The 22,625-nt window shown below is 38.7% G+C and overlaps 1 protein-coding gene across 4 annotated transcripts in view; it reads right to left on the bottom strand.

Moving 5' to 3' along the window:
• INPP4B (inositol polyphosphate-4-phosphatase type II B) overlaps nucleotides 1–22,625 on the bottom strand; it is a 364,993-nt gene that overhangs the window by 223,267 nt on the left and 119,101 nt on the right. For all 4 annotated transcript variants that reach the window (XM_074588896.1, XM_074588899.1, XM_074588900.1 and 1 more), the window contains exons 5-6: nucleotides 14,657–14,881; nucleotides 12,896–12,940 (exon numbers count right to left, since the gene is read on the bottom strand). In XM_074588896.1, the coding sequence (XP_074444997.1) occupies nucleotides 12,896–12,940; nucleotides 14,657–14,881 (270 nt within the window). The remainder of the gene's footprint in view (nucleotides 1–12,895; nucleotides 12,941–14,656; nucleotides 14,882–22,625) is intronic.

The following is a 22,625-nucleotide window of genomic DNA, read 5'->3' as shown; positions in this document are numbered from 1 at the left end:
CCAGACTCTTTTCCGTGGTTCCCAGTAACAGGACGAGGGGTAACAGGCACAAGCTGGAACATAGGAAGTTCCAATCAAATATGAGAAAAAAAAACTTCTTTACAGTGAGGGTGACAGAGCACTGGAACAGGCTGCCCAGGGAGGTTGTGGAGTCCCCTTCTCTGGAGACTTTCAAGACCCACCTGGATGCAGTCCTGAGTAATGTGCTCTAGGCAATCCTGCTTTAGCAGGGGCGTTGGACTAGATGATCTCTAGAGGTCCCTTCCAACTCTGAAATTCCATGATTACTGCAATTATTTCTATAGGCATATTTAGAGATGTATTTAACAACTGCCATTTGAAAGATAAATGTTTAGTTAACGCAGTGCAGTACCATTAGAGTCAGAGAAGAGCTATCAAGCTTTGAATTGCTTACAAATGTTTCAGTTAATATATTATCGGCCTAAGAAAACAGAATTGTTTCATGTCTGTTTAGTTATTACCATTCTGCACAACAAGAAGCATGAACTACATGACTACTGCAATCTGTAAATAATTGGCTCACTTTTTGTCTCCCAAATAATCTATAGTATTTTGGAATTATAAAGTGACTTTATCTTGAAGAAGACACACACAGAAGGAAAGAGATGTGAGGAATTCTCCAGACAATTCTTCATCAAGTGTTTTACAGACTGGGCTAACAGTTAGAAAAGATCAACTGCAAAAAGTGACAGTAAAAAGTCAAGCGGTAAACACACAAAAAGACAGAGATGTCCATAAGTGGGTTTTAAACAGAATACTCTCAGCCTACACACACCTGCTACCTAGCTTTGGAGGTATTTAAAGTCTCCAGGTATTTAAGCTTTCAGCTGTAAGAGGTCCCTACATGCCTGCAGGTTGGCTTCTGGGCACATCCCAATTGCCTCAGCCTTGACAATGCTGAGCAGCTCCGAGCCCATCTACAGCCCTGTCAGGATGTGCAAACCACAGACCTATCTTGACAGTCTCAGGCTGGCAGGGCACAGCTGCTAGTCCACACTCCGCAAAAACATCACTGCCGATTTCCTTCACAACAGACCCAGCGGGAAGGCTGAAGGAGGAATGGTGCCAGTGCCCCTTTTAATTCGGTAGAGCACTGGACCAGAAAGAGGTCAGCCACAAGGCAGATCCACAGGTTTATCATTCTGCCCACCTCTAACAGCAGCTACAAACCACAAAAAGTTGCCAATTATCACACAAAAGTGCATACAGATACTCAAGTCTTGCTCTTGAAGCTGTAGCACCTTGATTTAAAAAAAGGAAGACTTACTGGCAGCAAGTGTAGAGGGGACAAAAGGTAATTTGAAAGATAATATCTATATTTTACATACATTATTTTACATTCAGTTGTCACTGAATTTGGGTCACTGTCCACAGCCACTCTAGAACTCAGGTCCACCCCACTGGATCAAGGGCACTAATCACTAAACAGTCACCCTCAGCTTTTTCTGCCTTTGACACAAATTCTTTTATTTGTGGAGAAAGGGGGAAGAGGTTCAACTCAGGGGAAAAGTGTCCATTTCAGTTTTATTCCTGTCCAACACCACTGCTGCAAATAAATATTCAGTAAGCATTCTACTTTAAGCTTGCATTTTCCAAGTATTCCCACTAGTAAGTCTTCCCTCTGAGAACACACAGAAAAAAAATAAACAAAACTTTGCACGCAAACGTACACAAAAAACCCCATAAAAGTGAGCACTAATAAAATATTATTCCAGGCCAAGAGCATTCACAAAACTTTAATTCCACATTTTATCAACTCTTTCCAGGCCTAACTCATTCTTTGCCCAAAAAGCAAGGCAATTCAGGCTGCTGTCACATCCTTATGTGAAGCACACCAAACACACCAGAAAGGATTCAATAACAATGCAAGAGTGGAAGTTCCCTAAAACTGCTCGAGTCCACATAGATGGCAATAATTTTAAACAGTCTAATTTCTACATAATTATGAGGGATTATTTAGAGGTCACGAAGAATTTCTAGATCAAGCCAATAGATATTATCAACATACGGTACAGTATATGACAAGAGTCCATTGCAAACCAATCACTAACAGCAAGCTCGAAGCAGCCTCAAAAATCCTCTTGGGAAGTTACATGACAAATCCCTGCCACACAGATCACAGAATCAGCCTTGAGTTTATCAATTCCAATCCCCCTGCCCAACCAGGGTCAGCTACAGCTAGTGGCCCAGGACTGTGTCCGGTTGGGATTTGACCATCTCCAAGGATAGAGACTTCACAACCTCCCTAGATCATCTGTGCCAGTGTTTGACCACCTTTCTCAGTAAAAAAAAGTTGGTGTGAGGGGGATGTATTACAATTGAAATTCATATGTGTTTAACTTCAGTCCATAGTCTCTTGTTCTTTCATCAGGCATAACTGAGAAAAGTCTGGCTCCCTCACCTTCAATTTCTCCCACCAGGCATTTATAGACACATGGATAAGTTTGCCCATGAGCCTTCTCTTCTCCAGGCTGAGCAGTCCAAGCTCTCTCAGCCTCTCCTCACACGAAGGATGCTCCAGTCCCTTAATAATCTCCAGTCCCTTAATCATAAATGTTAATTCTGGCATCCCAACTGACTCTGTCCAATAATTCCAAAATACAAGCTATTTCTCATACCTGCCTAGAAGAGATCCCAGGACTGTAACGGGCATTGGACAGCAGCAGAGAAAAACAAGATTTCGGTCACAGAAGCATAAAACCAGGAATACTACAATTGACTCTTAAGCAAACCTAGTGGTACACATGTTTTCTTCTTTAAGTACAAATAAAGTTTAAAATTTTAATGCTACCTGACATTGTAGTTTGATGAAAAAAAAACCCAAAATACCAAAACACTGCTACCAGGAGAAGCAGCGTCATTTTAAAGGATTTATGAAAGTTTAGTCTATTCTTAGTAATGAAGCTGTGGAGTAGACAAGTATCTATTGCTGAAAACATTCTGCAGACACTGTATGTCTTCTAAGCCTCCCTGACAACAGCATGGTTAAGGAATTAAAAAAAATAAATTAAAAAATCAATTACGTCCTGAATAGTTAAAATGTCAGCTTCCTGGGAGGTAAGGAAATGTTGGAAGAAAGCAGCAGTGCCAGGACTGCAATCCAAATCTCTGTTGTAGGTAAGGAAGTCTTATAAAGTTTTCTGTAAGAGCAAAGGAATAACTCATCCTTATTTGGCTTGCTGCTCTGTGTATAAATGTCTGCAATAGAAATGACTCTCAATAAGGACCTAAATAGTCCTCCTCATTCAGACCAGTTTCTTGGATCCACTGAGCAATCAGTCATGGACTCATTATCTATCAGCTAAGCACGAAGCAATCAGGTCATAAAAAAGCTGTACCTGGGGACATGTTGGTCATGCAATGGGAGAGTGGGCTCAGCGCCAGCCTCATCTAGGAAGATGCTGCCATAAAACTTCCATAGCAGAGAACTGCTGGGTAAGCCATTGTTCTCACCTTCCCAGCTCAGCCACTGAACTCACATACACCTCTGCCACTCGCTCTGTTCCACCACTCTGGCACCCTAAAGACTAAAGGTGTAACAGGCTCCACGCATGTCTACACACAAACACACATCCCCCCTCAAACCAAGTCTCATAGTGTGAGATCTAAGAGACCTACACAGGAGGCATGCTTGGGAATGTGAAGAGATTTCATTGCAGTGAATGAGGTTCAAAAATTGAACTGGAAAGAGTACACAGGTTGGCAAGACAAATAGGAGAAAGTATGCACAGTAGGAGTATATTTTGGGGGAAAAGCAGGAAGAGAAAAATAATGAGGAAAAAAGAGCAGCAGCATGTGCCAAAAATAACTTCTCTCTAACTTGATGATCTCTAATCCTATATTCCTATGAACTAGGTTAAAAATACCCTGGAAACACAACTTTTCAGTTTCATCAGAATAATTTAAAAGTTTATGCTACATTCACCAGAACACTCAATACTTCAGAAGCCAAGCATTACGCTTGTAAAAAGACTGAAGGACAAACTAAGGTACCTATAAGTTGTTTGCTTGGTTTTTTTTTTTAATGTCCATGTGTGAAAAATTAATAAGATAGCCCAATTTTGACAGAATTGCATTAAATCTCTACCTACATCTATCAATACTTAAGTAACTCTGGAACCCTTTTCCTAAGTAAATTTCAAGAAGCCTTACAAGTTCTCATAAAGATTTCTGATTGCTTTGACTATTTTACCTCAGAAACTAGAATTAGTTCGGGCAAAGCAGCACGCGTAACCTTATTGGCAAGCAATGAGGTAGATGAACCCATGCCAAGACTGAAGTGTTGTAATTAATCCGTAATTAACCTTACTGGGGCACTGAAGCAGCACCCAGCCTCACAGAGAATATTGCAGCTTTCAGCATAGACACAACCTCATCCCTTTGAAATTTTGGATAGAAGGAATTTTGCAAACACGAGACATTTACAAAGTCTATGAGAAAAATGTGAAGCAAACACAAAAATATAATTTTCAATATCAAGAAGAAACTAATTATACTAAGAAGCCTACCAATTTTATTTTTTTAAGATTTGAAAAACAAAGATCCCTCCTAGTCTTATCCTCCTTTTTCCCTGGCCTTGTAAGTGCAGCAGTTTGCTAACTCTGACAAGATTTCAGAATTTGTACATTTCTGGCAGAATTTAATCCTATTATCTGCTCCATCACTCGAGCACTAAGGTAATAAAGCCCTGTCTCTCAGAATGGTTAAATTCCAAAAATCCCTTTCAACTGTTAAATAGCTTTTCAAATTCAGGTATCTACAAACTCCTGTCTAAACAGATTAGCCATACCTATTCAAAATTTATCTCTAGATAAGTGCTTATATCAAAACATGTGAGAATCTTTATTCTGTTAGATTTAAAAGTTTCCCTTAGTTACAGTCCTGATTTACACACATTTGTATTTAACAAGGCTGTCATCCACTTTCTCCTGGTAGTTCAAATACAGGGTTTTTTTCTTAAAAGCAAAAGCTTCCAGAAAGAGAAGCTACTTAAATTTCATACAACAGACTGGAAGAAAACTGCCTGAAACCCAGTTTGCATCCGGGTTTACCAATATTAATACCCCAAAACATCCTCATGCTACTTACTAACCAAATAAGTACATCAGTGGATTCCTCTACTCCATCACACTGGAATATGCTCAATCAGTAATGATTTACTCCCTCATGCTGGTTCATCATGTGCTCCAACCCACTTCAGAGCAAATAAATATCCCTGCATTTAATGAGCCCACTGTGGTGACTAACTGCTACATATCACAGTGTAATGTAGAATTTTAATTTCTAGAACCTACACAGAAATTGAATTTACGCAAGCCATAGCTATTTAATGAATACCATTAAGTAGCAATGGATGCTGACAAATTGAAAATATTTCTGTGACTACTTCTATCAAGAATTACTTCTTACTGACACAGAAACTAAGTAGATAACTCATGCAGTTAACAAGAATGAGTAACGCTACACTAGATATAATGGATTTGCAGCAATGAAACAAATTTTCATATATGTGAACTACATATATAGAATAGATATCTATAGAACTCCATATACGGTTATATAGATATTCTTCAAAGAAATATATTTTATCTGTAAAGTATATTTTATTATAGATATAATTTTTCAGATTCTCTCAACGTGTGAGAAGCAGAAAGAACACTAACTGAACATCTTCCGAAGTTTCATTACCAGGGATTTTTGAGTCCTTGTATATTCAGCAATACAATTAGTACAGATTAATATTTAAGGTTTGTGACAGCATGCTGCTTCTCTAGCTGCAATGCAAATGAAGACAATCCCTGCCCTAAAGGGATTGAAGGGCAGATTTCTAAAATTATAGTAATGCTTATGGATACAGATTTGAAAATCTGGCCTAATTCTCTAGGACTCAAACCCAGCATATCTGGAAAAAACTGAACAAGGATTGAGTTTTTGAAAGGACTCTGGTTTTGAGCTTTTTGTGTCCCCCCCTCATTTTCTGGATTTCTTTTTTGAAATTCTTTTCCCTGCATACACAACACATTCTTAAAAGAGGGTTTAATGTAGTGAACATTGTAGGTTAGCAAACCATGATGGTATAAGACTTTATGCATAAAGCGAGATGGAATATAACGAATGAAATTGGAAAGACAAATAGAGAATGCAGGCTGACACTGTCCCATGGAACGGGACAACATTCTGCAAGAAGGAGGCTGAATATGCTCATAAACAGAAGAGTCATGCAAGACTAAATGAAGGCAAGATTTTAAAGGGAAAACATACCAATATATTCCCTTTGTATATTTATTTACTTCAGTAGTGGCATTATGACTACTTTATTACAACAAAATGGCCTAAAATTACTGAGTCATAATGGCAATATCCAGACAGTTCAGGCAATACCACTGAAAAAGAAGACAGTCCTTTTCTCCGACAGGGTATGCAGCATGCAAAATTCAGGAGTGATGCTTTACTTTATAGAGGTGCATAATGATGAAATCTCTAAAAAAACCCAGTTACTTTCAGTTTGGCTATGACATAAGGGCTATGACAGAATCCCAAAAGCCTTCTCAAAAGTTAACAAAGTACTGCAGGAGAAGAGGTGGATAAAGAAGCATGTGGAGTCCTGGCAAATCCATCCTCAAATCACTTTTCAGCAGTGTTCACATAATGTCTGCATATAATAAAGCAAGCTTACTATGAGCGCCACAGAATGCAGAAGCACAGTAAGGTGACCTTACTCAACTCAGGGACACTAATCTAGTGTCTAATCTAATCTAATCCATCACTCAACTCTAGGTGATGCAATTTATCAATTTGCTTCATATGTCTTATCCTGTTCCACCATCAAATGCTGCCGAAAGAGAGATGACAGTATGACATGAAAGGTGACGGGCATTCACTACCTTAGAACATTTTTGGAAGGTAGTTTCACTTGTTTTAACTGCACTGAAATGGACTGAATGTTAGATCAAGTTCACCTACATAAGGTGGGGGAAAAAGGAAACTCTTCTAGGAGTTAGTTCAAAAACACATCAGGTCCTAAGTCAAAACCACTCAAAACATGCCAACACAGACTGGGCTGGAAATTCCTACCCCTTTGGGAGGATCCTTTCTGTCAAAAAAAGTTCATCCTAGCAACACTGAGCTGCTAAAACGCATTTACAGCATCTTATGCTGCAGTGAAGAAGTCTCAAAACAGGCAGAAGCCCAATAAGCGGTTCCCAGGGGAAAAAGATCATTCTTTCCAATCACATGATAGCTTTTCTACTTCCTTAATTTCTTCTACCCAATTTAACGTATCTTTTATCTATTTTTTGCTATTGTTGGGAAGAAACAGCATCTAATATACATCAGTAAAACTAGGAAAAAACCCTGACTAGCTAGTTTTGTGGAGGATGAAATTTGTGTGGGACCAGGAAAAAAAAATACAGCAACAGTTGCAGTTTGATTCACAGAGAAATGATCACTTTTCTTTTTAAATTTACTCAAAAGTGTGACAATGACTTTTTTTTTTTAAATTTGGCTAATACAACAAAGTATCAGTTATTCACCACCTTGTAACATGATGAAGCAGAGTAACTGAGTTAGATGGAAAATTTTTCTAGGATCAGGACTGTGGCTCCAAGTTTGTGGTATGAATAAAACCAGTATTTCTGCTTATCACTCTTCTAGGAACAGCTGCTGCCGAAAAAGCTCCAGATTATGTTTCAGAATGGAAAAAAATCGTTTAGTCATGGTCTTTGAGCAGCATCGATATACCATTTAGGTTCAGTATGCAAAGTTAAATTTGCTTCAAGACCTTTTCCAAGGGATGTCATCATAATATTACTCAGGGAATAATAAGACAGTGAAGAATAAAAACTTCTGCATTTAGAAGTAGACAGCTTGTGTATCAACCCACTGTTTCATAAAATGAAAAAATACATACCCTAAAAATTTTAATTTTTAATTCTTTCAACTACTTGCTGAAGTCTGCTATGAAGTGTGCACTATTTAATGAGATTTTGTAAAAGGACATAACCGTCAGATTTACATTATTCCATATCTTGAAAACTATAGAAGGTTATGCCACAAAAAGTCCATCAAGTTTTACTGCCCAGACATAGTTCCCAAGAAACTGAAAGGTTGTGGAGGTGCTAGACAGGTGCTCTCATTAAAATTAGTACCTGAATATGCCTATGACACATGCAGAGACACTCTGTTCTATACAGTTATCTAGATTATTACACTACACCCACAACTGCAATATTCTTTGCTCTCTATTCACAACTCTAACCAATTAGACAAATTCAAAAACACTGAAATGTGTCAAAATGAATTCTACTGGTCATTGAGGGAGTATCAAGCTTTCCTTTTAGACTATTTTTTCAAATGTATTTCTCCATATTAACATCATGTTCATTACCAAGTTCATGTTTGAGCACTTTGACTACCAACTGTGCCTCCTGCCCTGCTCCCTCATTTTTCTGATTGAGTTTCTTGTGCTGCTTTGTCAGTTCATCTGACATGCAAATACCTTCAGAGGTGAAAGCTCTTAAAAACTTCACAATAGTGTTCACCAATACTCGTAACATAATTTATTTTCCATAGCTATTACATAATGCTTCAGCTAAGTTCATGTATCACAAAGTAGCTGAAATGAATGTGAAGCCAGGAACCTATTCCATATTTAGTTAGATCTGTGACTCAAGGGCTGGGATATTTTAAAGACGCAACCAAGAACAGTAACTCCAAAACAAACATCTGTTAAAAGAGCTAACCCTGTGCACTTCAAAGTCATGGGAAAGATTCTGATCAGCTTTGCTGTTTGATAGACTGGTTTGTTATTTAGGCCCAGGATCTGTTTTTATTCCTTTCACTCTCTTCCTCCTCTCTACTCAGCACAGACTGACACGTGCTACCTCCTAGTGCTTGATAAAACAGCACGCAGAACAGAATGACTTGAAAAGCCAAACGACAAGATAAAGTTTTAAAAATAAAACTTCCCAACAGTCACAAGGTTCACAACCCAACCATATTTCCGAAGAGTCCTCGGGAATATAAAAATCAAAAATCTTGGTCTAAAGGAAGCTCTGACTCCAAAACAATATTAAAAGATCAGACACACTCCTGAAAATATTGAGTGTATTGCAGTAGAAAGCTATAATTCAGAAAAGTTTTATTGTTTGCTTTAACCTCAGCTTTACTGAACTTTAAAATAAAATTAAAAAAGGCAATATTTTGGACATTTTATAAAGAGAACACTTTCCAGAGTGTTACAGATAAGGAATGCAGCAAGTTAGCTACCACAACAGAATACAAGCCCCTAGCAAGACTTCTAAATAACATTGTTTCAAAATCTAGTCATCAGAACTTCAAACGTTGAAGATCAGTATTTAGATATACTATCCCTAAATAAAACTCATAATATTAGGCAGCACCCAGGTATTATTAAAAAGCTATATTCTGGTTTAGTTACTGGAGAGTTCCATTTCTGAACGTTATTTATTGACCAGCTAGTGACAGAAGAGTTACAAAGTACATTTATGTGATAACTGACAATTTTTTTTGAATCTAGTTAAAAACATGTATATGTTAACTGATACAAGTAAATGTCTATTTGCGTACATATATATGCTACTTAACTAATATAATATTGGTTTTATAATGCATATGAACAAAATTACAGATATAAGCCATTCTTTCAGGGCTAGAGACCAGTTTTATAGGTTATTAACTGTTAGATTTGCCTTCCAAATTCTAAATGCCAAAGACCAGTCTAATCAAGACGAAGCACCTCTATGGAGCCCTAAGATTTGGTTACCTATGGCAGCAGTCTTCTTGCTTGCAGCAAATCTCTCTCTCATCGCTGCTTACCATGCTTTGGTTCACCTCACAGAGAGATCTTTGACGTCCTTGGTAGCTAAAGCTAATGTCAAGTCTTTAATTCGACATAAACCAAGGCTTCAAAAGGTGGAATCAGCCAAGCAGTGCCCTTGGCCTGCCAAGCAGCCAAGGGGCAGCTATCCGGTTCAACTGGCACGGCAAGGCAGTGCATGTTTCCCCAATGCACGGACCAGGCTGTCAGAGCGAGAGTCCCTTCCAGCCCCAGCAATAACCAGGTGAACAGCACAGAAGACATCTTGACTGGCTGCCCTCGGGAGAGGCATTTTAACCGGCTGGTTGAGCCAAACAGCACATGCATCCTTCCCAGAGAAATTATGCATCCTTCCCAGAGAAATTGTTCCTCTCACTGATCAGCAAGGGGTATGGTGATATTCCAGTAAGAAGGATAACTGTTACGATAAAATTGAAGTCTTCCATAGACCACTCAGTCACTGAAGGTGGATACTCCTAATACAAATGCGTTATGCTTAAATATTCAGTATTATTTTAGGATCAAGACACTAAGAATCAGCTTTACATAACTGCCTACACTGCCAAATATCCCTGACAGGCAAGACACGGACCTGTTGTAGTGGGTCCAGAGAAGGGCCACAAAAATGATCCTCCTGTGAGTACAGGCTGAGAGAGTTGGGGTCGTTCAGCCTGGAGGAGAGGAAGCTCCGAGGAGACCTTATTGTGTCCTTTCAGTACTTAATGGGGGCCTACAAGAAAGATGGGGACAAAGTTTTTAGCAGGGCCTGTTGCGATAGGACAAGGGGTCATGGCTTTAAAGTAAAAGACGAAAGATTTAGACTAGATAGAAGGAAGAAATTTTTTACAATGAGTGTGGTGAAACACTGGCACAGGTTGCCCAGAGAGGTGGTAGATGCCCCATCCCTGGCAACATTCAAGGTCAGGCTGGACGGGGCTCTGGGCAACCTGATCTAGTTGGAAGATGTCCCTGCTCACTGCAGAGGGGTTGGACCAGATAGCCTTTAAAGGTCCCTTACAATGCAAACTATTGTATGATTCTATGACATTGGCCAGGAATACCAGTCAAAACCAACAGGTTTACACTGTTACTCTTGCTACCTCAGCAGCAGCAGAAGTCAACGTATAAGATCACTCACAGAGCGGCAATGACTCAATCAGTAATGCTGCAGAACAAACCACAGAACATAAATTCCTACTAGAAACAACCAAATGCAAAACACAAGCACTGACACCATGAGTGAACAGAGCTCCATCCGACACGAGCCCAAACAAGTCTGAAAATGGCTTTACATCATTTTTATGCTTGTGCCTGCTAAGGCACATTTATCACTGAAAGCAACTTCTCCTGAAGTACGGCTCATCTAATTTGCAGTCACTGCCTGCAGCACCATCCTCCCTCTCCTATGCCACACCAGGGTCATTCTGGGAGTTTGTTATCGCTGGAGCATAGCAATTACTAGCCACGCCCAAATACTACAGTCGCATCACCTATAAAACGCGTATAGAAAGGCACAGAAAAGTTAAAATAGCTCTTAACAATTATTATAGCATGGTAATTCCCCAACAGAGAACTAGGCCTTTCTTCCATGCCAACATCTAACAATTTCACCAGAAATAGTCCCTACAGGAAAAAAAACTACTCAGAGTTTTTATAATGCTGTAACTGTCTAGTTTTTTAAAGGCATACAGGTAAAGCTACCCAGATATAGTTCAGGGAATCTAAAAATGATTGTATCAGACAGAAGTTCATCAGCCCCAAAGGGCACAGTGTTAGGGTATCAGTTTTTAAATCAGCATAGCTACAAGCAGCACACAAGCCAAGCGTAACCCCATTCAAAGGACAGGGCCAGGAGACAGGTTACCACGATGGAATGAGCAGGGTGAGAAACTGCAGGCACGTCACTGATACCATATTTTTTGCTGTGTTGGGGGGGCTTGTGAGGGAGATTTGCTGGTAGATAATTTAAATTCTCCAAATAATGGAGTTTGATTGATTTCTATATAAAACCCTGCTGACGAATGTCTCTATTTTCCCCTGCCTCTCTCTCACATACACACACGCTCTTCCAATAGATGTTTTAAAGTGTTTCTATCAGAGTAAATATAACAGATATTGAATAGCACTGAGTAAAAGTTTCTCAGAGTACAGCTGTACAACATGAGATGCATATTAGCAGGTTATATGAATGCAAAAATCATAGCAAATTGGAAAAGTTTTAGTCATTTTGGAATGTACGCAGCATATAGCATCAAATATTTCAAAAGATACATTATTTGCAGCTGTGTTATTTTACCAGATACAGCAGCTGTGAATAATCATAGAATCATATAGGTTGGAAAAGCCCCTTAAGAACATCGAGTCCAGCCATTAATCAACTCAATCTAGCTATTATTCTCATATGTATATATGCTGTATACCTCTTAATAGAGAGGGAGGCTTCAGCTGAAAGAACACCTCCTAAAACAAAGTTCTCTTATATTATATACTATACTAATATATAGTTCTCATATGCTAATTACTTATACTAAGTAAAAAAAGAGCAAACCAGGTAAACATTTATATTGACTTCTCTACAAAATAATCAATGATTTTAAATAAAAGTTTGTTCTAAAGGGACAGTACTTCTATCTGAAAAAAAATATAATTTTAAAACTCCATCTTAAGTGCCTTGCCCCAAATAAATAATATTTCATAAACAACATTCACAAAGCTATTGGGTAGGTTTTCAGTTTGGAAGAGCAGCGTAGCATTAGAGAACTCAATAGATCTTTAGCCATTTCAACCAATTAAGAATCTACAGTCATCATTTTGAAGACACGCACAGGCACACCTCCTAAGGAAAGGAATCAAGGTTCTACTTTTTTTAAACAGGTAACATGTTACATTGTATAACTATATGTGTGTATACACACACACATATATATATATACAAACATATATATACACACACACATATTATACACATAGATATAGATATAAACTCTTCATGCACACAGGCTGTTGCAATTCCAAGAAGTCAAAATTGTATCTTACCAAGACTGAACTCCAGCTTTGGCTCATTTGCAATTCTCTGAATACCTTTCAAGGTTAAGGAAAAAAAAATAAATTAGAAATAATGTGATTTCAATGTCTAGCTTTTTAATACCTAGTAAAACTTTCACGTGCCTAATTCATACCTCTAACTACCTGCCATTGCCACGGGAGTAACGTTTTATGTTACAAACTTATAGTGAAAGAGACCTTTGCGTAAAATACTTGCCTAGAAAATAAAAAAAGACTACTTTTGAAGAATACCTCTTTCTTTTTAATAGAAACTTTCTGTTGCTGGGAAAACTAAACAGCCTTTCATGGATGGGTACTTGCAAGATTTTTGATCACAACAACTAGCTATTTATCTGTTTAAAAATATTAAATCCAATAACTCTTTTTTATGTAGGTATATCATCACATTAAAAATGGAAACGAACCATGTGTTCTGTGAAAGTATGTAAATCAGGTCAATATAGCAAAATATATCATCATGTTATTGACCTACATACAAATTGTAAAGCAACAAAACTAACTTATTTTTGTTGGAAAATAGCATGTGAATTCCTTTTCTCATATACCAAGGACAATAAGAACATTTTAATTCCTTCCATTGTGGAATTATGTTCTAGTATGTATTTTACTGCAAAGGACAGTATTTTCTTATTGTGCTAGGATAAAGGAGCAAACCACAGAGCTGCAACAAGAGAAACATAGGAAGGATAGTTAAATAACACTGAGCTGTTCATCCTCTGCGGGACGTAACTGGATCACAACTGCAGTTCCAATGAACCTTGCAGAAATTAAACTGACTGTTGTTGACATTTATGTATTGTCTTCAGTGAGCATTATTTAGTATTTTTCAGTGTTGAAGAAACTGGTCAGATGGGAAGGACCAAGTTGGTATTAGAACTGGACCGCAAGATTTTTGTTAAAAATTAGAAGTAATTAAAAAGAAGATAAAAAAAACAACATAAACCCCCCCCACCAAAACTAGCTGGTTTTGCTCCACGAAAACTTGGTGTTGCTGAATAGGTCTAGTTTCATATTGTTCTTATTACTGTAGCTAATCACTCAAGTCTGTGCAACAAAAATTACAGCTGCAGAGCTTAGAAATGCCTTCGTCAGTAAGAAACAACAATAAGATATTTTTATTTTCTTTTTTTAATGAAGTCATAACAAATTTCCAAGTTGAATTCTGCCACTAGCAGTCAGCACCCTGGTCTGAAACTCCTTTATGAATATGCTGGATACAGACTTGATTAAGTAACTGAGCAACTGAAATGCAGCGCACAGACTCCAGTGTGCCAAACATGACTCAACATATGGCTTCGTGCTTTCAAATCCCCAGAGTGCTTTTATATCACAAAGAACAACTCTGTGATACTAATTTAAGCATCACTAAAGCTTTATACATTTATCAAAGCTTCCAGACTATATTTTAAATAGCAGTCCATACAGGACAAAAGGAGAAAAGAATATTTCTAACTAAACAATTTCTAAGTCTTATGAATAAAACAAATTAGCGAGAAAAAGTCAGAAACACAGTAATCACACATTTGTTCCCCTGAATGTTACCTGTATAAATCAAAATATATCAGGTAATGATATTTAAAGATAATCTTAATCAGTTTGCTTCCTCTACAACTGCACTTTGTCAAGCAATAAGTTAAACACGATTATGTACCCTGTTTGTGACCCTATCCGTGTCACAGAGAGTAGGCCATTTTTATTGAACCACTCAATAAAATGAGTATACACACTTACTTGTAAACTGTGGCTCTCCTAGACTGTCTACTTGGGATGAAGGAAGAAAATGCCGTGCTTCATCTGATGATCTCTCCTCTTTGATTTCCATGATCAGCCTCCGGAGCTGCTGAATTTTATTCTGCAAACCTTCCGAGTTTGCCTCTCCCAGTGCCACAGCCCAAGATTCACAGTCTGGCTTTGATGCAGCTTCAAGGTAAAGATCCGGTTCTCCACTCTGAAACTCTGCACTCAGAAAACACAAACACAGTTTTTAGGAACTCTGATTCAAAAGGGGGAATCATGAAAATATTGATGTCACGCATAATTAAAACCACCACACACACATTTCTTCTCATGGTCACAGAACCATGCACCCCATCCACCTCTTGAATCAAACCCCTGTTCTTTCATACTCAGTGCAGTACTAATTCTATCCACAGAGTGGTTCCAAAAGCAATTAACATATTGCTAAACTAGGTGGCAGAATCAAACGGAAATGGGAAATCCTTTTTTAGCACAGATTCTGCAGCCTAGCAGGTAGCTATCAGAGCTGCTCACGAACAAGAATTTGATTTAGCAGGGGCAGCAGACATGGTTCTGACAAATAGCAGGATTCACCAGAATGAATATGTCCATCATTTCTTCTGTTAGAGCACTCCGTTATGCTCAGCCTCTCATTCATCCTTGCCAGAATACTGCTCACCAACACATGCAGATAATTTAGCATGACATAGCTCCTCTGTGAAGACTCAACAGGTTGTATGGGGGAGCTTCTGACCTCATTACTATCCACATGTTGTTTGCTGTTCTGCCTGAAGTCAAATTGTTTAATGATCAAATTTTCTAAGAACAAAAGAAAAAAGGGGGAGAGAAAAAAAAAAGCTGAAACTCCCAAGGAATCCAGGTAAGTAGCAAGGGTCAGTGGTTTGATTAAAATTAGCCCAGGAAGAAAAAACACCTCTTAGGCATTTAAAATTCTGTGGTATAGACGGCTTCACAGAGTCACAAATTCAATGTGACATTTAGTGAGACACACACTGAGAAGAGCAAACTGGGAAAGAAAGAAAAATCAATGCTTCTTTAAAAGAAGTTACCAACTGATTTAGAAACATAAAACTCTATAAAACACCTGTGCTATTGTATTAATAGGGACTGCAGTGTTTCGTTGGACATCAAAATCATTTTGACCTAAATAAGCCATAGATCATATTACTGGATGAAACAGAACACTTAAATGTTTTCATACTTAGTTCAAAATCCAAGTAACGTAGAAAAGTTTTTTTCAATACAAAATGAACTTAAATTCCCTTTTACTAACTTGAGTATTTAACCTTGGGCACTTACCCACATATGTTATTCTAAACCTGTTTGCACTTCATAAACTGAGCATCTGCCACTTACAATTAACTCTACTTTTATTGTTATGGGGGGAACAAAAGATGCAAACCTCAAGTCTAGAAGCCTCTTAAAACTGTACTGGCACAAATCCCTTTAGAGGTGGGACAATTGTTCTGTCTGAGGGTGGATCTAAGGAAATCTAACTGTGTGCCTGCAGCTGCTGCTAAGAGTGCTGGATAAGATTTCGCATACCAGTTGGACTACAGAATTCAAGAGGAATGACTGGGAAGAGCAGCAGAAAGTGGGGGAACATCTTTCTGGCTTCACAGGCAATTTACGAAGTGCTAATAAGAATTCAAAGTCTCACTTCCAGCCGCGGTTGAGTCAGAAAACAAGGTATTCAGTTCTTGAGACAAGAATATTTAAAATCTGAGGGAACTGCAGATGTTCGTTAAATCCTTGTTTACACAAAATACATACTTGTCTTGAGTGACCAAACCTGAACAAGCTGAGCTTTACTGTTTGTCAAAGATTAATTTAGAGACATAAAAGTTTCAGCTGTAAGGTCTCGTGTGATCTGCTACTGCATCTGAGCCATGAAGGCAGGAACCTTCAAGAACATTGGTCATTAGAAAAGCTAATAATTTTTCGGCTTCTCCATTAAGATCTGCAACTGCACACTTGTCTACTTTTTTCTGTCACTGACCCCCATGACTCAACAAGTTTGTTTTCATTTCATAGTATTTTGGAACTACCAGTGGAAAAAAGAAAGAGGGGGAGAAAAAAAAAAAAAAAAGAGGCACGTAGTCAACCAGCATCAAGACCAAAATTAACCAGCAGTCATTCTAATAAAAAAAAAAAAAATACAGGCATGCAAAGCACCTGCTTGTACCATTCAGCCTTTAAAAGCACAGACAATTTTAATAGAAGCAGTCTGGATATCCAAGATACCTTAGCTAAGCAAAGACTGTCAGACAAACAAGCCTACGCTTAACAAGCAAAAATACAAATATATAAAGGTGTTCTTTTCTTTTTGCTCTTTATTTTTAAATGTAAATAGGAACGGTGATCTTGCCTTGAAATATCCTACCACTAGCTAGATAAAACACATCTGCTTTGGGAGGAAATCGATATTTTGCAATTGAAATCATGCTATTTATATGTACCTCAGCTGTGGAAATCAGACTGCCAAGCACAAAAGGCATACTGAATCACCCTTAATGTGCATGGAACCAGAAATGGATAGTGAAATGCCGTAGGAGTGGGCATAATTCACTGTATTCTAATCTAACAGGTGCCAGTTTTGAGATCTGGAAATTCATTCTAAACTATCACTTCAAAACACTACAGTCTGCTATATTTAGATCTTTGGAGTACTCTGACGGCTAAGTTAGATTCTGAAAAGCATATGAAAATATCTGAAAAATATTCATCACTGCAAATGTAGAAAGTTTTATTCTACAGATCCAACAGTTGGTTATAGATTTCCCATACTGTTTCAGTGCATGTAATGTTTATGCACGAGTTCACATACTAGAAGAAACATATAGAAATTAACATACATAGAAGAAACATAACATTGGCAAAAATGGCTGCTGCAGTAGAGGATCACACAGAAAATAATAATAAAGATCATTATCTCTTTGCGTTTCTCTCCCAGATTGTTATGTTATTTTACATCAGACACATATAGTAAACCCTAACAACCTTAGACATTTAGTTCCAAGTTTCAGTAGGGATACAAAATTTTTATTTTCAGAAAGACTCATTTCAGCTAACAGACCCACAAATATAATGAAGGCCTCACAAGAATGGAGGACATATCAGCGGAATTATGTTTGCATTGAAACATCCTCAACACAGGAGTATTTCATGGGTGAACAAAAGCACTATATACTTTACAATTAAGGAGTTACTGTAGAAAATACAAGTACACAAGCATCCTTTGTTATGCTCTCTTACTGCTGACATGAGTTACCATGAGTTAGTTCTGGAAACAAATCTTGACCTTTTGAGGACACTTACTATTGACTTCAGTGAGACCAGTTCTTTTTCTGGTGTGCATTCCTAGTTTTACTGTTATGATATAGTTTTTGAATAAAAGGATATCACGGAATCTTCAGAGTTGGAAGGGACCTCTAGAGATCATCTAGTCCAACTCCCCTGCTAGAGCAGGGCTGCCTAAAGCACATCCCTCAGGGCTGCATCCAGGCGGGTCTTGAAAATCTCCAGAGAAGGGGACCCCACAACCTCCCTGGGCAGCCTGTTCCAGTGCTCTGTCACCCTCACCATAAGGAAGTTTTTCCGTGTATTTGAACGGAACTTCCTATGTTCTAGCTTGTGCCCATTGCCCCTCGTCCTGTCACTAGGAACCATTGAAAAGAGCCTGGCTCCGTCCTCCTTAAACCCACCCTTTAGATACTTGTAAACATTAATCAGGTCCCCCCCTCAACCTTCTCTTCTCCAGGCTAAAGAGTCCCAGCTGTAAGTCCCAGCTATGTGTAAGATCTAAGAACACACAATACTAAGAAAATTTCCTAGCTACTTGGGAATCTGCAACAGCAGAACACAATTTTCATCTTAGTGCTGGACATCCCTAGTGGGGTTTCAAGTCCAGTGGCATAAACCCAGGGAAGAAATTCACAGTTAAACACAATGGTTTTCTTTGCAAAGCATTCAACTTACTAGCCCTAAATTCAAAGCAAAATGGTATATAGTTCTGTCTTCCATCTCCTTTTCTTCTGGAACCAAAGGTGGTCTACATAGCTACAAGAACCAACGTAGGATCTTTTGATAGCTTGCATAAACTCAAAAAACAGAAAGAAAGGGAAAGATTCCAAGATCAGACACCGGGATATTGATGTAGCCTACAGTAATCCAATAGCGCTTATCCTGATAGTAGGTTTGTATATATCTAATTGAAATCACTATCTAAATCAATATTTTTACAAAGCTTTGTCCTCAGCTACTCCCAAGATACTTCATTTGTTTCCTGGAACCTAGCAGAGTACTAAAAAGCAAGAGTACAGTAAGTAGTATAGTCTAGTTGCATTACTACAAGAGCAAATCTAAAAATGGGTGAAGCCAAACATACTCTTCATATTTGCCATTAAACACTAGTCTGCAATTGAAATATATAACCAGCTATCAAAATGTTTCTACTCATATCTCTACACCGTTAGTTCAGTTTTGAACTGTCTAGTTGAAAATAAATTAACAGTCACAACTACTAGCCTCAGGACAGGTGGGAAAAAAAACCCCAAACCACCAAATATTACTAATTCTAATGCATGGAGTAGCCTCTAAACGTTAGCACCGACATGGATGACTTGGATAACACAACTGGCACTTGGATAACACATCAAAAGCAAGCTAACACCAAGGCATCATTGGTGAAATTTGTGGAAACAGATTCTATGGCAGAGCATTCCCCATTTGCTCTACAGCAGCAGGATGTAGCGCTTGGGACTATAACAAACTCGCATCCGCTTGCCCAGTAGTGTTGCTATACGCACATTTTGAAGGAAAGTTTTGTAGTCAAGAAACTGCCCGACTTCCACAGTGTTTAAACATGTTCAAACTTCCGTGACTTCCCATCCCTTGACACACAAAGTGGGCAGAAACAGACATCACTTAGATTGACATTACAGAAAGCTACTGTGGTCCAAAGGCTATACTGCTTTAGGCACCTTCTTAAGTGGAGATACCTCACCAGCAGGTCCTTGACAGCCTTCCAGCTGCTTGCCCACCTTGCTGCTTTTCCTTATTTCAGTATCAGAGACTCAACCGGAGGCAAGAGATGAGGAAACAGATAGCAGAAAGCAAACACACCTGTTCACAAAGCCTTTTCTGATCAGGACCCTGTTCACCAACGACTCTTTTACTGAAGCATGATTTCAGTAAGACTTTCTCCCACAGAATCCAGCATAGAAAGTTATGGTCCCACAGGACTTCGCAGCTCAAATAAAGCTCAAATTCAACCTCCCAGCTCAAAGAGGACTGCTGTCAAGTAATGAAATAGCACAAATAGAAGCTGAGATATTCCCAGTGGCACTGGAAAGCCTTTTCTACTCTAACCCAACTGTCTAAAGTCGGAATTGCATTTTGGTGTTAGTTCCATCACCCTCAAATAATTTTTTTGTTATTCCCATTATTTTGTAATGATACTTAAATTTCCCAAGTCTTTCAGTTTACCAATAGCAATTGCCTCTTTCCTCTTTGAGAAAAAATGCAAACAAATTTCTTGTTAAAAATGTCTTAATGATGTCCCTCTTAATTCCTAAAGTGTACTTGATTGTATCTTTAATTGTAATCTCTTACACAGAAACTTGGGTTTCTATGAAACCAGAAATAATGAATTGAGTCAACAAAAAAAAAGCGTAGGCAGTTACTGGAGTTAACCCTTGTCTTTCAAAAGACTGCAGTTTAATGGAAAAGCTTTTAAAATATAAAATAACAAAATAAAACAAACATATTTCCAAGGGTAGGGAGAAAACACTTTGGTTCTAAAGCTTTTGCGTTGGTTATTAATTTTCATTTGTTTCTTAAGATGGCTTTATTGTTATATTTTGCTAAACACGTAAAAGTAATAGGAAGACTGATACTCTATGGCTTGCTTGATTTTCGTTAGTGAGAGTTATAAGCATAAAATAATGTTTAACAGGGTAAAAAAGAAATTACTGGCAAGATTTAAATAAAAACAAGTACGAAGCACATCATCAATGTCCAGGATGAAAGCCTCTCCTTTTCTAGAGGATCACTATTTTTTCTCCTATCCCAATATGCAAAGTAAAGAGAGTTCAAAAAGGTTAAAGGCTGTGTCTCTTTTCACACACACTAGCAAAAAGTAATTCAGTTACCTCAGCAGTGGAAAACGGTTGAGAATATCAATAAGCCACCGCCACTCTAAAATAGAAAGCACCGTCACAGCTAACCACTATATGCTGTAACAAAAGTAGAATAGAAGCTTTGATACGTAAATTATATCCGCAGGATATTTCTAATACAGACATCAGAGGCTTTTAATTCACAAAGCTGACTGAATTCTATATGCTGATGCATTTCATGTTCAAATTAGTAGTGATGAAATCATCCCATGGTTACTCATGATGCTATGTTAATCTTCCTTTGGAAGTTAAATTTTCAATCAAAGATAAAGAATTTAATTAAAAATTTTATCTTCAGTGTCGGCGTTTTTTTTTTATTTTGCAGTGCTGGAATAGACTTATATAAAAGTTGTCATTATGATCTCCATTTAAGTCCCCACAGAAGCTCACAAAGAGCCTGAGGTATTCGAAATGAATATAGCATGATACCTCAGGTTGACTACTGCAGTATAACACCTTGTTTCTTTTAATATCTGCAGGCTTTCACACACGCCACATTGCTTTTCCCCTTTCATTATATAAACACCACACCTATGCTGGAAGCAAAGCAGACCACACAAATATTTCAATACCACAATACCGAAAAACTGCAGCATTCACCAAAAGTACCAAGTGCGGCCTTTGCGAAGCAGTAGACCGCTCTTGGTGGAAGGAAGCGTATCACATCACTGGCTGCACCATCAGTTTACCTAAAAAAAGGCAGGATTCGGAGTTCTTGATTCTCTGCCTAGATCTGCAAGAGTAACTTTAGCCTATGCCTCAGCTATTCCATCTCTAAAACCATGAGTGATAACTGACCTGCCTTTCCAAGCCACTACTACCGAAGGAAACAAAAAGCTCCAACTTAAGCGGTTTACATACCGTAAATAGCAAAGAAGAATGCCTAAGGGTATTCCTATACACAGGCCTTTTTTTTCAACCTGATGCCCTCCAATATGTTTTAGATGACTGTGACGTTGCATCAAAAGCTCTGTTTTCTTCCTCTCTTCCCTCCCTTTCTCCTCACGGCTGACCAGCCCTGCTTGTACGTTAGAGCTCTTACCTCCCTAGTTCTCACTAAGGGACCACACACAGTAATGCAATTAGTACAGTCTTAAAGGAATCTCTTCTCCTGAAATACAGAAGAGATATACAGACCTCCTCCTTCGTCCTCATGCTTCACCCCTGGGGCTGCAGCATGGTGTCTCTGCAGGCTGCAGGTTTCGTGGGGGTTTCTCCAGGAGCTGCAGGGAGATTGCTGCTCAAGCGCCTGGAGCACCCCTCCCCTCCTTCTGCTCTCACCCTGGTGCTCGCAAGGCTGTTTTTCACTTGTTTTTGCCCCCCTCTTGCTCCTCAATGGTGGGCTGCATTTTACCCTTCCTGAACGACGCATTCCCTGAGGCGCCTGAGGCAGCCCGGGCCGCTCCTCACAGAGGCCGGCCTGCAGCCCCCACTGCCAGCACCTGGGCACGTAAACCCAGCAGAGTAACCACCTTTAACAGGGTTTCCAAGGTCCAGTAGAGATATAACTATTCTCTAAATAGCTATGATTATACATGTCCGTGTCTGGTGAGGCTACAATGCCTGCCCGTATTGCACAAGGTGCAAGCTTACATGGCGCAAACATGGCGGTATTGCTGAGGAGATTCCAGGGCAAGGCAGTTAACATCGTGTTGCTCAAACATTTCAGCGCACGGCAGCAGCTTCCAGGTTTAGGATCCTTTAGGACAAAAGGTTTGAAATGCTCTCCTTATCACACCTTCCGTGATTTCAAGAATGAATCG

Source organism: Larus michahellis, chromosome 5 (assembly GCF_964199755.1).
Source record: "Larus michahellis chromosome 5, bLarMic1.1, whole genome shotgun sequence".
Taxonomy (NCBI): Eukaryota; Metazoa; Chordata; class Aves; order Charadriiformes; family Laridae; genus Larus; species Larus michahellis.
This window is presented reverse-complemented; position numbering and strand designations above follow the sequence as displayed.